At 43.6% G+C, this 13,888-nt stretch overlaps 1 protein-coding gene across 1 annotated transcript in view; it reads left to right on the forward strand.

Annotated features, from left to right (window-relative positions):
- Positions 1-11,832, forward strand: part of GABRR2 (gamma-aminobutyric acid type A receptor subunit rho2) — a 40,194-nt gene extending 28,362 nt beyond the window's left edge. The window contains exons 4-9 of the mRNA XM_004388426.2: positions 62-285; positions 1,082-1,164; positions 1,370-1,510; positions 4,647-4,799; positions 6,542-6,738; positions 11,383-11,832. Coding sequence (XP_004388483.2) covers positions 62-285; positions 1,082-1,164; positions 1,370-1,510; positions 4,647-4,799; positions 6,542-6,738; positions 11,383-11,691 — 1,107 coding nt within the window. The 3' untranslated portion in view covers positions 11,692-11,832. The remainder of the gene's footprint in view (positions 1-61; positions 286-1,081; positions 1,165-1,369; positions 1,511-4,646; positions 4,800-6,541; positions 6,739-11,382) is intronic.
- The last annotated feature ends 2,056 nt before the right edge of the window (positions 11,833-13,888 follow it).

The following is a 13,888-nucleotide window of genomic DNA, read 5'->3' on the forward strand; positions in this document are numbered from 1 at the left end:
AGATTGTAAAGAAGGAATACTTCTCAGCTGTTTCTCTCTGATCTTGCCATGGCTCCCACAGGACTTCACCATGACCCTGTACCTGCGGCATTATTGGAAGGACGAAAGGCTGGCCTTCCAGAGCACTAGCAACAAGAGCATGACCTTCGATGGACGGCTGGTGAAGAAGATCTGGGTCCCTGATGTCTTCTTTGTTCACTCCAAAAGGTCATTCATCCATGATACTACTACTGACAACATCATGCTGAGGGTTTTTCCAGATGGCCATGTGCTGTACAGCATGAGGTAACAGTCCATGGGATCATTGTTTCTTTGCCCAATGCCATTTCAATATGCATGGGCAGTTCCTTTGGCCCTGAGGAGTTTGTCCTTGTGGTTGGGTCTGTGGCCTGCGTGGGGTGGTATGAGCCTCCTGATGCCAGCGTCAGTAGGTGGTGACTTCTCTGTCATTGAGGGACTTAAGCTTGGTTTAGAAGACTACTTGGCCCTAAATAAGTTGATGGAGACAATGACCTTCTATGTACTGATGAGCACCTATTATGTGTCTTGCCAGGTGATAAAGACTAAAAAAAGTAATAACAATAGCTATTGTTTAATGAATGATGGTGCAGATTGACTTCTGAGCTGACATGATTTACACAGTTTTCTCTACATCTTCCTGGCCTGCTTGCAGTTTTCATCAAAATTAAACACTAATAACAGGCATTGGCCTTGGGTGGAGGGCATGAGTGGAGGAGGTGAATCCTCCCAGGTATCTCTGGGGGAGGTGGCTCCTACTGGCTCATGGGACCCCAGGAGAATAGTGCAGGTAGGGGCCATTAGCAGTCAACACCTAGAGTTGCTGGGCGAGGGGTGCACCAGCCTGGTAAACAGAATTCGGACAAACCACCAATAGCATCTTCTACAGAAGACAAAACTCTAAAAATTAACGTTCTATATCTTAGATACCTGCTTCCAAACTTCGGAAGTAGATGTGAGGCGGTGGCTGCTCTTGGTTGTTGGTAATGTTCTGCTGACTGTGGACAGGTGTATGAGCCAATAGCTTTCTACACAAGCCAACACACATGTTTGGGTTATCTAGGATTACAGTCACTGCCATGTGCAACATGGACTTCAGCCACTTTCCCCTAGACTCGCAGACCTGTTCGTTGGAGCTGGAAAGCTGTAAGTATCAGTGTTTCTAATGACACACCTCCCCTTACTCCCTCTCTGACCTTTGTGGTATTTTAATTATCATGAGACTAAGTGCTGACTGCCAGCATAAAGAACTGTTTACTCCCAGATTGACATAAGATTTCTTTGCTGCTTTGTCCTGGATCAGAGGTAAAGGAGTCAAGTTAACTTATTTTCCTCCCCCCTCCCTTCAAAGATGCATACACAGATGAAGATCTGATGCTGTATTGGAAGAATGGGGATGAATCGCTGAAAACAGATGAGAAGATCTCCCTGTCTCAGTTTCTGATCCAGAAGTTTCACACCACTTCCAGACTCGCCTTCTACAGTAGCACTGGTAGCTAATGTTAGCCATGGTGTGGTTCAAATGTGGAAGAAAACATACTAGAATTCCTCTTTAGCCTTAACCTTTTACCCTCCCAGTGGAAATAAATTTTGATTATTAAAATAGTGCAAGCTCCTTCAAAATATAAACGTTTAAAAGCAGAAAGTAAAGTTTCTATTCTCTGAAATCCCATCATCCAGAGATAATCATTCCTAACAATTTAGTAAATATCCTTACAGATATCTTGCTTTAATTACGTAATTTTGCAAAAGTGGGGTCCTGCTTTACATGCTGCTCTATAACCTGATTTGTTCTACTGAACAATATGAAATGGATGGCTTTCCAAGGTAATAACTATAGATCTATAGAGTCACTGTTATTGCTTAGTGTGACCTTTAGTGAGACTCTGGGCCAAGTTTGAAGCTTTGAGAGAATCCATTTGCCAGTTCCTTTCTAATCTCACCATTAGTTCTGCAGTGGCTACGGAGCCCTACAGGACTTCCTGCTTCATTATCCTTTGCCCCAGTACTGAGAAGCCCAGGTCCTTCCATGAAAGTTTCCGCGATACTGCCCGCCCCTACGTGGCCATCATTTTCCAGTTCACCTGCCTCCCTGACAACATCAAATACCATGGAAGAGAGTGAGCCCCAACCACTACTATGTTGGTGTTGGGCCAGCCCCCGGTCTGCTTCTGTTTATGCTCACAGTGCTTATCCTCATCTCTCTCACTCTGATGTGAGTTGCCACTCAATTTCCTTTCCTTATCTATTCATTTTCCAGTTGCCATTCAGTCAACTCTGACTCATGGCAACCCCATGTGTATCAGAGTAGAACTGTGCACCATAGGGTTTTCAGTGGCTGATTTTTCAGAAGTAGATCACCAGGCCTTTCTTCTGAGATGCCTCTGGGTGGACTTGAACCTCCGCTCTTTCGGTCAGCAGCTGAGTGTGTTAACCATTTGCACCACCCAGGGACTCCACTCAATGACTCCCTTCTACTCTTAGCAAGTTCAAATCAAGTATCTTTCTAAAGTCATTATTAAAAGTTTCTTCTATGAATTTTACTATGTGCCAGGCACTGTTCTAATGACTTTATGTGGATCAACTAATTTATACCCAACAAGCCTAGGATGTAGATATTTCTATTCCCAGTTCACAGATGCAATAACTGAGACTCAGAGATATTAAGTTATTTATAGGAAGTCATGTAGCTGGTAAGCGGCCAGGGAGTCTGCCTTAACCACTGTGTATACTCCCTCTTAGATATTTTCTATATTGGGATAGTGTGTGTGTTTGGTTGGTTGGTTGCTTCATTCCCCATGCAAGCCTTTCTAGAGTCTGGATTAAAATGCATCTTCTACTTCCATTATTTATTGTCACCCCACATGCAGCCAGGAGCTGTTATCTCACTGCTCTCTATTTGCAACAGGGAGTGTATATTTTCAAAGTCCTTGGTTCCCTTCCAGTGTTTCCAAGACAACTCTTACCTAGTTTTCTTAGACAGAAGGAAAGGATAATAGAATAGCACTTAAAGGAATAAAGGCGGCTCTCAGACCTTCCAGAAAGACCTTATGCAAACCCAAGGAACAATGTAATTTATTTCACCAATGCCAGTTTAACTAGGGAAAATAAAAGGTGTAATCTAGGAGAGTTGACCTGACTAGACAAGGCTGTAGAATGAATAAATAATTAGTAGTCTCCACCTTCTTTGAAAATCACCTTTTATTATCCACTGTACGTAAAACACCTGCCTCATTCAAACAACCCAGGAGCCGACACAGTAGCTACGTGTCAAGCTTGTCTGGGTTCACCCTGTGGTTCCAGCTTTTCCCTATTGATCCAGCGCTTCCCTTTCGTGACTCAGTACTAACCTTTCACTCCAGCTGGATGGCCTTTCTTTCCTCAACAATGTTTCTTCAGGTGCAGCCTGAGATCTACCGGCATCTGAGTCACCATGAGAGTGTGTTCAACCAGAGATTTCTGGGCTCATCGCTGGTCTACTGAATCAGAATCGCTGGTGGTGGAGCCCAGGAATCTGCATGTTCATTAAGCTCCTAGGTGTTTGTTCACATCAAAGTTCAAAGACCATTGCTCTCAGCTAGTGGTTCTCAAAGTGTGGTGTTCAGCATCAGTATCACTTGGGGACTCTGGGGACAGAGCCCATCAAGCTGTGTTTTAACAAGTCCTCTAGGTGTGATACACACAGATTTCTGGGACCCACCCCCAGAGTTTCTGATCCAGTAGGTCTGGTGTGGGCACTGAAAATGTGCATTTCTAACAAGTTCCTAAGTGATGCTCTCGCTGCTGGTCCAGGGACCCCACTTTGAAAGCTATAGGTCTAAGTCAACGTTTTAAACTCTGGCAGAACTTTGGAATTACCTGGAAACTTTAAGAACACACCAGTGCCTAGGTCTCCATCCCAGACCAATTAAATCAGACTCGCTCAGGGATAGGACCAGGGCTTTGGAGAGTTGTCAAAGCTCCCAGGTGTTCCTGGTGGGCAGCTAGGTTGAGAGTAATACTCCTCAGCCCATAGTGAAACAGAGAATGTCTATATCCTCATTTGTTTCCTGAGGAATGATCAAATGGTAAGTGACTTCCATCAGGCGGATGGAAGGTCAGAAGTAGAACTCATCTTGAGTTTAAAAAGCACGAGAACAGCCTATTTCTTCTTGGATGAACGTGGAAATTGAGTGAGCTGACCAATCTCATAATAAAGGGGACAGTGACAAAAGCCCAGTTCCCCTGGCTCCTGCCTCAGTTGTAATGCCTTCAACAAAATAGAACCCCTCCAACTTCTTAAGTTCCTGAGTCACTTGGAGAATATGGTTGTCGTTTGCAAATAACAAATACCAAGCAAACAATTAAACTGATACCTCTTCCTAGTTCTACCCTCACCAGGAATGCTGTGAAAAAAGTCAGATAAGGCCAAATGAGATCATAAATATACTAGATACTGCAAGATATTTATTTATAAGAGAGAAGGCTTAGATTTTAGAAAGGAAAGGTATTATATTAAGCCAATTGATTATTAATTTTAACTTTTTCTTGACGATAATAGCAATGTAATGAATAGAAGGGGCCCCAGTGAAGTGGTTGTGTTTCTGCTTCTCAAACTGTACCTCACTGGCTTCTTCCTGTATCCCCAGGCTGGTACAACCGTCTGTACATTAACTTCACACTGCGTCGCCACATCTTCTTCTTCTTGCTGCAAACCTATTTCCCTGCTACCCTGATGGTCATGCTGTCCTGGGTATCCTTCTGGATTGACCGCAGAGCTGTGCCTGCCAGAGTTTCACTGGGTAAAAGTATTTGATAAGGTGTAAGAGGATGGTTACTTTTTCAACTGGTCACCATGTAAAAAAAAAGTACAATTGCTATTCATCTCCCAAAGTGAATTCTCAACCAAGGGACTGTCAGAGTCAGAGGGAGCAAACCTTCCTCCTACTTCTTGCCTTCGCCACTCAGACTCTGGCCTCTGTTTCCCCCACTATGGAAACCAACAAAACCAAACCAGACCTGTTGCTGTTGAGTAGATTCCGACTCATAGTGACCCTATAGGACAGAGTAGAACTGCCTCACAGGGTTTCCAAGGAGCACCTGGTGGATTCAGACTGCTGACCTTTTCGTTAGCAGCCTTAACTCTTAACCATGACACCACCAGGGTTTCCAGCAACCTTTCAGGGAACTAAAACTGTATCAACTTTGCTTGAGTCACTTAAGAAAGATATAGCCCATATGAGGCATAGACTTCCACCACTGGCAGTAACGGAGCTCAGTACTTAGATAAATACAATAGTTCTGAAAATTCCAAACAGGTATTCTATAAATATAAACTTTGTTTGCTGATTTTGTTTAAACAGAGATTTGGGAGCAGGGCCCATAACGTGTGATGTCTGAGAAGGGGAGGGCTGTATTCCCTGGAGCAGTGGTTTGAGACCTTCATGGACCTTGAATTCCAGAGTAAAAGTTTACACTCTGTATAATTGTAAATTTGGGCAAAATCAGGTTGGGCTCTTAGAAATGTGAGGGTTCAGCTACCTAAGACTTTAGTCTTAAGACTCACTGGAAATGCTATACTATCTACACTGTACTGCACTGTACTATACTAATCAGCAAGCCAGAGAGAAGAAGAAACTAGCATGATAGCCTTCCAGTAATTCCCAGTCTTTATGGGAAGTGTCCCTCCTAGATGAGGGAGAATGAGCTCATTCTTGAGGTTTAGGAAGATTCCTTTAGAGATATCCTTTAGTCACTGTTTTTAATTCCACATTTTGGGTTCTCTAGAGGAACAAAATCAGTCATACATATAGATATAGATAGATTTATTTCCAGGAAATGGCTCACACAATTGTGGGGCTTGGTAAGTCCCAAATCTATAGATCAGGTAGGAGGCTGGAGGCCTCTCCTGGCTCATAGGATTGTTGGGGGCTGGAAAATCCAAAATATGCAGGTCAGGCAGCAGACTTCTGCAGACTTACATTCCAAGATCCATAGATCAGGTGATGAGAAGAGTGAAGAATGCATGGTCCAAGGAGAGAGCGAGCTCTGCCAGAATATCCATTTATATCCTGGAGGCAGGCCACATCCCCAAGGAATTCCTCTTTCAACTGATTGGTTGCTCATATCAGATCTAATCATGGAAAGTGGTTATATTACATTATGGAACAGTAACCAGTCCAGTGTCTGCCAAACCACTGAGAACCATAGCCTAGCCAAAGTGACACATAAAATTAACCATCACATCTGAGCAGATTTTTGTCTGAAGCATTCTTTGTCAGCCACATCACAGGAATCCAATCTCCCAAGGTGCTTAAAATGAAAAGAAACAAGTAGCATGTTGACCAGGAGGAAAACAGGCCCATCTTTCTGAAAAAAGAATGGCCTGGTTGTTTGTGGAGCAGACCCTTGCACTCTATAAGTAGAAAAATATCTGGGAAATTTCTCATTAGATTTAAGAGATGGAGAATGTAGAATTGTGACAGTGAGAAGGGGGCAGTTCTGTACCATTGTCTGTGACTGAACTCAGACTGGGGCCTTGCAGGTATCACCACGGTGCTGACCATGTCCACCATTATCACGGGCGTGAACGCCTCCATGCCCCGCGTCTCCTACATCAAGGCCGTGGACATCTACCTCTGGGTCAGCTTCGTGTTCGTGTTCCTCTCGGTGCTGGAGTACGCGGCCGTCAACTACCTGACCACTGTGCAGGAGCGGAAGGAGCGGAAGCTGCGGGATAAGGTGAGAGATGGTTCAGTCATTTCCTTGTCGAAGCCAGTGCTACTGGTAAGATGAGGAAGGAGAGGGGGAATGCATGCAGAAAAGGGAGGTGTTTATGCAAAAGGCGGGGGACCCTGCTTTAGAACAGGTTCTAGCTTCTGCTACAAGAATCCCAGAAATCAGAGTCTTTGGACAAAGACTAGGAGCAGAAAGACTTGGGTTCTTAGGCCCAACTCTGCCACCTATGATGAGCCTTGCTTTCCTCATGTATAATAAAGGGGATAACAGAATACTCGCACTGCCTTCCTTCCAGGGTTACTGTTAAGGGTCAACTAAGGAATATATGTAAAATTTGTTTTGAAAACCATAAGAGTCTAGACATATGTAAAATATCACTATTATTATTGAACAGGTCTAGGAAAGATGTTTTTATGACCAGAATTCTCAGATGAAAAGTTCCTTTGTTTATCAGTGCTGTGGCCCAGTGAAAATTCAGCCACCTAAGACTTCAACCTTTAGAGTCATTGGAAATAGTCTACTATCTATACCATACTGCACTATACTATAGTACACTATACTATGAGATAGAGTGCAAATGGGGGATTCTACAGGGCAATATGCACAGTCCTTTGGCGCAGAGAGGGAAATTCTATTCATATTCAGACTCTTAGTAAATCGCAGTAAGACAATACTGACTTGTTAGCAAATAACTTGTTGATAATCATTACGCTAATCAAAATGAGTGTTCACCTAAAGGGTACAGAGATCAGGGGACATGAAAATCCCACATTTATGCATATCTAGATTGCTGGTAGCCCCTTAGCATAAGGGAGTTTTGAATTTCAGGAAAAGTAGATATGCTGCCTTTTCAAAAACAGGTTTTCAATGGCCACATTAGGCCTGTCAGGTATTTCCATGTTGTCTCCAAATACGCTAATAGATGGTTTAGTAATGTATTTTTTAAACTCTATTAAAACCTTTTTAACTTCAGCATTTGGGTACTTATTTATATTTTCAATAGTCTGTACATTGATCATTATCAAATATCTTTGGATTATAAACATTTTTGATTTATAATCCATTAGACCTTCCGTATAGAACTATTGAAAAAACATCCAGAAATACGGGTTCATAAACCATTAACTGCTCAGAACTTGTATTCAGGCAGTTCATTAACCTGTCACCACATGATGGGTACTCGTCTTTGCCAAATGATACAGTCTAAAGAATAACAAGGAAATCATACGTGAAAAAGTCATTGGGCCCCTAAGTCTATCTCCGTGTCAGTGTGAGAACAGATATACACGGGAGGTGACAGTTTATGCTCCACTGTTGTCAAATGTGTGATTTAAAGGCTGAGAAGCTGCAGTTGCTGGAGAGCAGGCAGTGGTAGGAAGACAAAAAAATTTCCCTCCTGCTGCCCCTCAGAGAAGCCACTATTTGTGATCATTAAAATGGCCTCCAGTGAATGTGTGGCTAATTGCCTCCATGAACAACTGCCTCCTTTGCCATGAGACGAGAAGAACTGTATGGTACCTGGTTAACATTACCGAACATTTTGATCGAAGATTCCATGGAAGAATCCTGATCAAAAGGGGGGAAATCCAGAACAGAATTTCAAATTCACATGGACTCCAGACTTCCTGGAGCCTTGAAGGTTGGAAGAACCCCTGAAACTATTGCCCTGAGATAATCTTCAAACCTTAAACCAAAAATATCCCCTGAAGTCTTATTAAAGCCAAAGAATAGTTTAGCTTAACTAGTAAAAAATGTCAGCTTTGAGCATTATCCCCTTTGAAGAATTATCTATATGGAATCAAATTGACAACAGCAACTCAAAAGATTAGATAGGAACCTTAGGGGGCAGTGAATTTATATTAACAGGAGAGAAACAACTCAGAAAAGGAAGGTGAGAATGGTTGCACAACTCAAAGAATATAATCAATGTCACTAAACAGTACATGTAGGAACTGTTGAATTGGTGTATGTTTTGCTGTGTATATTCTCAACAACAACAACAAAATAAATAAAATTATATAAAAAAGAAATAGCCTCCAGTGGAGGGTCATTTCCCAAAGTGAGAGCCCAGGACCACCTGCTCTGGAATCAGCTCCTGAACCTGTTAAAATAAAGATTCCAGGGCTCACACCTCAGACCTACTGTTCAGAATGTCTGGGGATGGCATCCAGGAATCGGCATTTTTAACAAGCTGCCTGGTGATTCTGATCCTCACAGAAGTTCAACTTCTACTACATAAACGCAAAGCTAGAACCTGGTAGGCTCACCCGTGATTCAAGTGGCAGTGGACAAGTGCTGCTTTGGATTGCAGGAGACCAGCAAAGTTCGGGAAGCACAGGGCCCCTTCCCTCTGTGTGCTCTAATACTTTGGCTGATTATCCAGGCCTCATCCAACATGTCAGGAGCCACTAAATCTTTCTTAGAAACACATTGATGTGGAAAACAGGGGTTTATCAGTACTTTCTGGCATTTCCTGATTCTAACTAAAAATCTTAGAGGTAAGTCTGTATTCATTTTAGCAGAAAGGATTTCAGTTTAGAACAAGAAAAAGGAGCAAAGACCTGTGCTTCAAAAAAGAAAAAAGAAAAAAAAAGCCCCTGATGACAATATCTCAATTTTATCAGCGTTTGGATGTGATTATTCCTAAATGCAAGGAGTTGGGTAGATGGCCTCTTACTGACCTTTTCTGCCAGATATCTATGAGTCTGTGTTAACTATTCTAGGAATGTATTAACGTGTTAGTTGCTGCTACTGATGATGATATGTAAACATAGTAATGAAACAGTTTATGCCTGATTTAAAAAAAAAAAAAAGCCCCCAAACCCCAAAAGACTTCTTTTTCTGCAAGAGTAGTCAGGTAATTCTGATTTTGCATAAAATCACTAATCTAATTTTGCATTCTAAAGCTTCATGGAATTGATTTGAATATTTCAAGATCTGTAACAATAGGAGCAAGTTGTGAAACGTCATTATTTCACTTTCCAGGACGGAAAAACAGAGGCACTGAGGGGCTGAGAGCCAGGTTAGAAAAGTATTAAAGTCAACCGGCTGAGAAGAACAAACCCAAGGCCAGAGGCCCGTGTCCAGCAGGCCTCACGCCTTTAGCCAAAGAGCAGTCCAGGAGCCAGCAGGAAGCCCATTCTCTGCTGACTCAAATTGTGGGCAGAAGCCAAGGGAAACCATCTGCTCCCCTCAATTTCTAACTTGTTATAAACATTTTCATACTTGCAGAAACAGTTGAAAGAATAGAATAATAAACATCCATAGACCCCACCACGTGGATCCAACATTGTTAACATTTTGCCATTTTTGTGTGAGCTTTCTCTCCCTATAAACATATTTTTGTTGTTGCATGTGAAACCATTTAAAAATACATTGTGGGCATCATGTTCCCTCACCCTTAAACGTAACTCTTCCAGAAGTGTCAAAGCAGGACTTTAAATCCACATATTCTCATTCCAGTTGGGGGACTCCACCTCTTTGTGCATTAATGAAAAAAGAAAAAAATGGCTCAGTATTAGGATTAGGTAGGAGAATATGTTGTTGTTTTTGTTACGTGCTGTTGAGTCAGTTCTGACTCATAGAGACCCTATGTACAACAGAATGAAACACTGCCTGGTCTTGTACCATCCTCACAATCGCTGCTATGCTTCAGCCCATTGTTGTAGCCACTGTGTTAATCCATCTTGTTGAGGGTCTTCCTCTCTTTCACTGACCCTCTATTTCACCAAGCATGATGTCCTTCTCCAGGGACTGGTCCCTCCTGATAATATGTCCAAAGTACTTGAGATGAAGTCTCACCATCCTCGCTTCTAAGGAGTATTCTGGCTGTACTTCTTCCAAGACAGATTTGTTCGTTCTTCTGGCAATCCATGGTGTATTCAATATACTTCGCCAACACCATAATTCAAAGGCATCAATTCTTCTTTGGTCTTCCTTATTCATTGTTCTGCTTTCGCATACATATGAGGTGATTGAGAATACCATGGTTTGGGTCAGGTGCACCTTAGTCCTCAAAGTGACATCTTTACTTTTTAACACTCTAAAGAGGTCTTTTGCAGCAGATTTGCCCAGTGCACTATGTCGTTTGATTTCTGACTGCCGCTTCCATGGGCGTTGATTGTGGACCCAAGTAAAATGAAATCCTTGATAATGTCAATATTTTCTCCATTTATCATGATGTTGCTTATTGGACCACCATTTTCTTTTCATTCATGCACAAAGAGGTGAAGTCCCACATTTCAAATTAGAATACGCGGGTTTAAAGTCCCGGTTCTGACACCTCCTAGCTGTGTGATCTCAGGTGAATTGTATAGCCTCTCTGAATCTTAGTTTTTGCCTCTGTAGTTGAGGGTGTTTAGACTAGATCAATGATTCCCAACCCTGGATGCACATTAGAATCACCTGTGAGCTTTAAATTAATTAGTCTGGAGTGGAGCCTGGGTGTGGCCAGTTTAAAGAGCTTCTGATTCTCATATGGAGCCGGGGTAGAGAATCGTTGGACTGAGTGATCTCTGGAGACACTTCTAGTTCTGCTCTGCAGTGGATCTGAGTGCAATAGGGCTTTGCTCTCGGACCAGACCACCTCCTCTGCTCATACACAGACCTAAACTTGCCTGACACTTCTTCTTGTATTTGCTGCCACAGTTCCCATGCACATGTGCAATGCTTCACTCAAGAACCATAATGCTGGATGGAAGCTACAGTGAGTCTGAGGCCAACAGCCTGGCCGGGTACCTGAGAAGCCATCTTCTGACAGAAGAAGAAAGGCAAGACAAAATAGTGGTCCACCTGTCCCTGAGCAATGAATCTGACTCCAGGAAGAAGGGGCTTCTGAAGGGCCAGATGGGTCTTCGCATCATCCAGAACACTCACGCCACCGACAAGTATTCCAGGTTGATATTCCCTGCCTCCTTCATATTTTTCAACTTAATTTATTGGTCAGTGTTTTCCTAGGGGCTCCAAGGCTGTGCCTGGGAATGGGTGTGGAAAACGACGAGGCATGACCAGTCATGGACCTGCTGAACGTGCTCCCCTCACTAGATGGAGCTGCAGCTCCTGGATCCTGTGAGCAGGGTCTCTCGCTCAAAGGAGCCCGGAACCTCCAGCTGCCCTTCCCCTGGACCTCATGGGCTCCTCCTCATTCATGCTGTGTTCTGTGTTGCACCTCACGCCTCCTTGGGCCCGTTTTCTTCAGTTCTTGTGTGTGAACTGGTTCACGAGAGATTCCCTCCTATTTTAAAAAAAAAACAACCTCAAACGCCTCCGAGATGTTCTGAGACCCTTATGGAGCCTAGGATTCACTTGTGGAGGGGAAGGGGAAAAATAAAGGGGAAACTTAGGGGCATTCTGGCTAGGAGATAGGAAATTAGAATTCAAAACAGGAATAGAAAAATCTGTGAACTGACGCAACTGGATTAAGTGCCTACCTAGGAAGGGAAAAAGCTCAGATATCAGGTAAGAAATGATTTGGCCTGTGTGAGACTGGCAACCCACACAATTCTGCAATATTAGGGGACATCATTCATTCATCCATCCACTCAACCCTTTAGTAAGTATTGAGTACCCACCCAGCTCCAGGTACTGTGGAATAGAACAAATAGAAGTCTTTTTTCTCAGAGAACTTCTCTAAGCTTGTGCTCACTCCACACGTGGTATAAAGTACTTCTGCACTTCTCCCTCCCTCAACCCCCACTTGCCCTGCAGACCCATTCTGTTTGCTGGTGCTTTTACTCCTAGGCCTGCCTAGAAAATCATTTCCAGTCTCTTGTGAGGCCGTTATGGAGCCAGCTCAGTGTTCCTCTCCTGGAGTCTCCATGCAGGACAAGCCCAGGGCTGAGGAGAAGGGCGGGAACTTGAAAATTAATGATAGCAGCACTTGGTTCTGAGTAGGAAGGGGGCATGAGTCTGCTGTAGAAATTTATTCAGATGCCACCCTACCTCCCTTTCTGTACTCTTCTCCTTCTTCCCCAGAAGACCGGTGTCCTCAATAATGCCTGTGTCCAAGCCCCATTGCCACCCCCAGGCACTCCACCTACTCTGATCAGAAGTGTCCCACACTTTAGAATGATCTCTCCCTTATTCCCACAAGCAAATGACCCTTTCCTCTAATGCAGCTAAGTTCAGAGTTAGGAAAGCAATCTGATTTGTTCAATCTACCCTAAGTTGTGAAGGACCATTTCCTTTAACTCTGTCCTAGACGTTCGCTAGTTAACTTAAGTGAATCTCTAATTAGTGGAATTTCAGGTGGTATAAAGGAAATGCTTTTGAGAAGGAGGTCCTTTCTTTAAATCACAGCACTTGGAATCAGAAGGCTGCTCCTGGCAGGAGGGAGAGAATGCCCACATAAGAATCCTTACTTTCGAAAGGAAGTTGTTCTACTCTACTTCCCCCTGGCCTCTACCACCTTCCTACCCAGAATCTGAGTGTCTGGTCTAAACTTTGGTCAAGAGTAGACAAGTGATGCAGCAACCCCAAAACTGTTACCGTCGAGTTAATTCAGACTCCTAATAACCGTACAGGACAGAGTAGAACTGCCCCATAGGGTTTCCAAGGCTGTAAATCTTTACAGAAGCAGACTGCCACATCTTTCTCCTTCAAAGCAGCTGGTGGGTTCGAACCGCCAGCCTTTTAGGTTAGCAGACAAATGCTTAACCACTGTGGCACCAGGGCTCCATGATGCAGCAACAAAGAGGGCATAACCCTGCCCTAAATCAAGTAAGCTCTGACCTGTGGAGTCGGCTCCACAGCTCATGACTCCCAGGGGCAGAGACTCTTAGGTCCTGAAGACTGGGGTACACATGGATATCAGAGCCTTGAGAAGTTTCAAGTCTGGAGCACGTAGTTACCTGATTCTCCCACTCACCCTCTTACTATGACTGACACACAGTTGCTCTATGCACCCCAGCTTCTCTGTTCCTTCTTCTGGGTCAGTCCTCCACCAATTTCCTCTGTTCTCATGTGCCTGCATTGTGTCTCTCCGGGTGATCCCAGATTCTTGCTTCACCAGTCCATTACCCAAGTTGAGGACTAGACTCATCATCTCTGGCCACTAGGCCTGTTCTGAATGTGATTCCCAGGACACCAGTCCAGAGGCTGTGTGACCAGGGCTGGGATTCAAGGACCTGAACTCTCAGCTGGGCTGGCTCAAGCA

The sequence above is a fragment of the Trichechus manatus genome, unplaced genomic scaffold, assembly GCF_000243295.1.
Source record: "Trichechus manatus latirostris isolate Lorelei unplaced genomic scaffold, TriManLat1.0 scaffold00211, whole genome shotgun sequence".
Classification (NCBI taxonomy): Eukaryota; Metazoa; Chordata; class Mammalia; order Sirenia; family Trichechidae; genus Trichechus; species Trichechus manatus.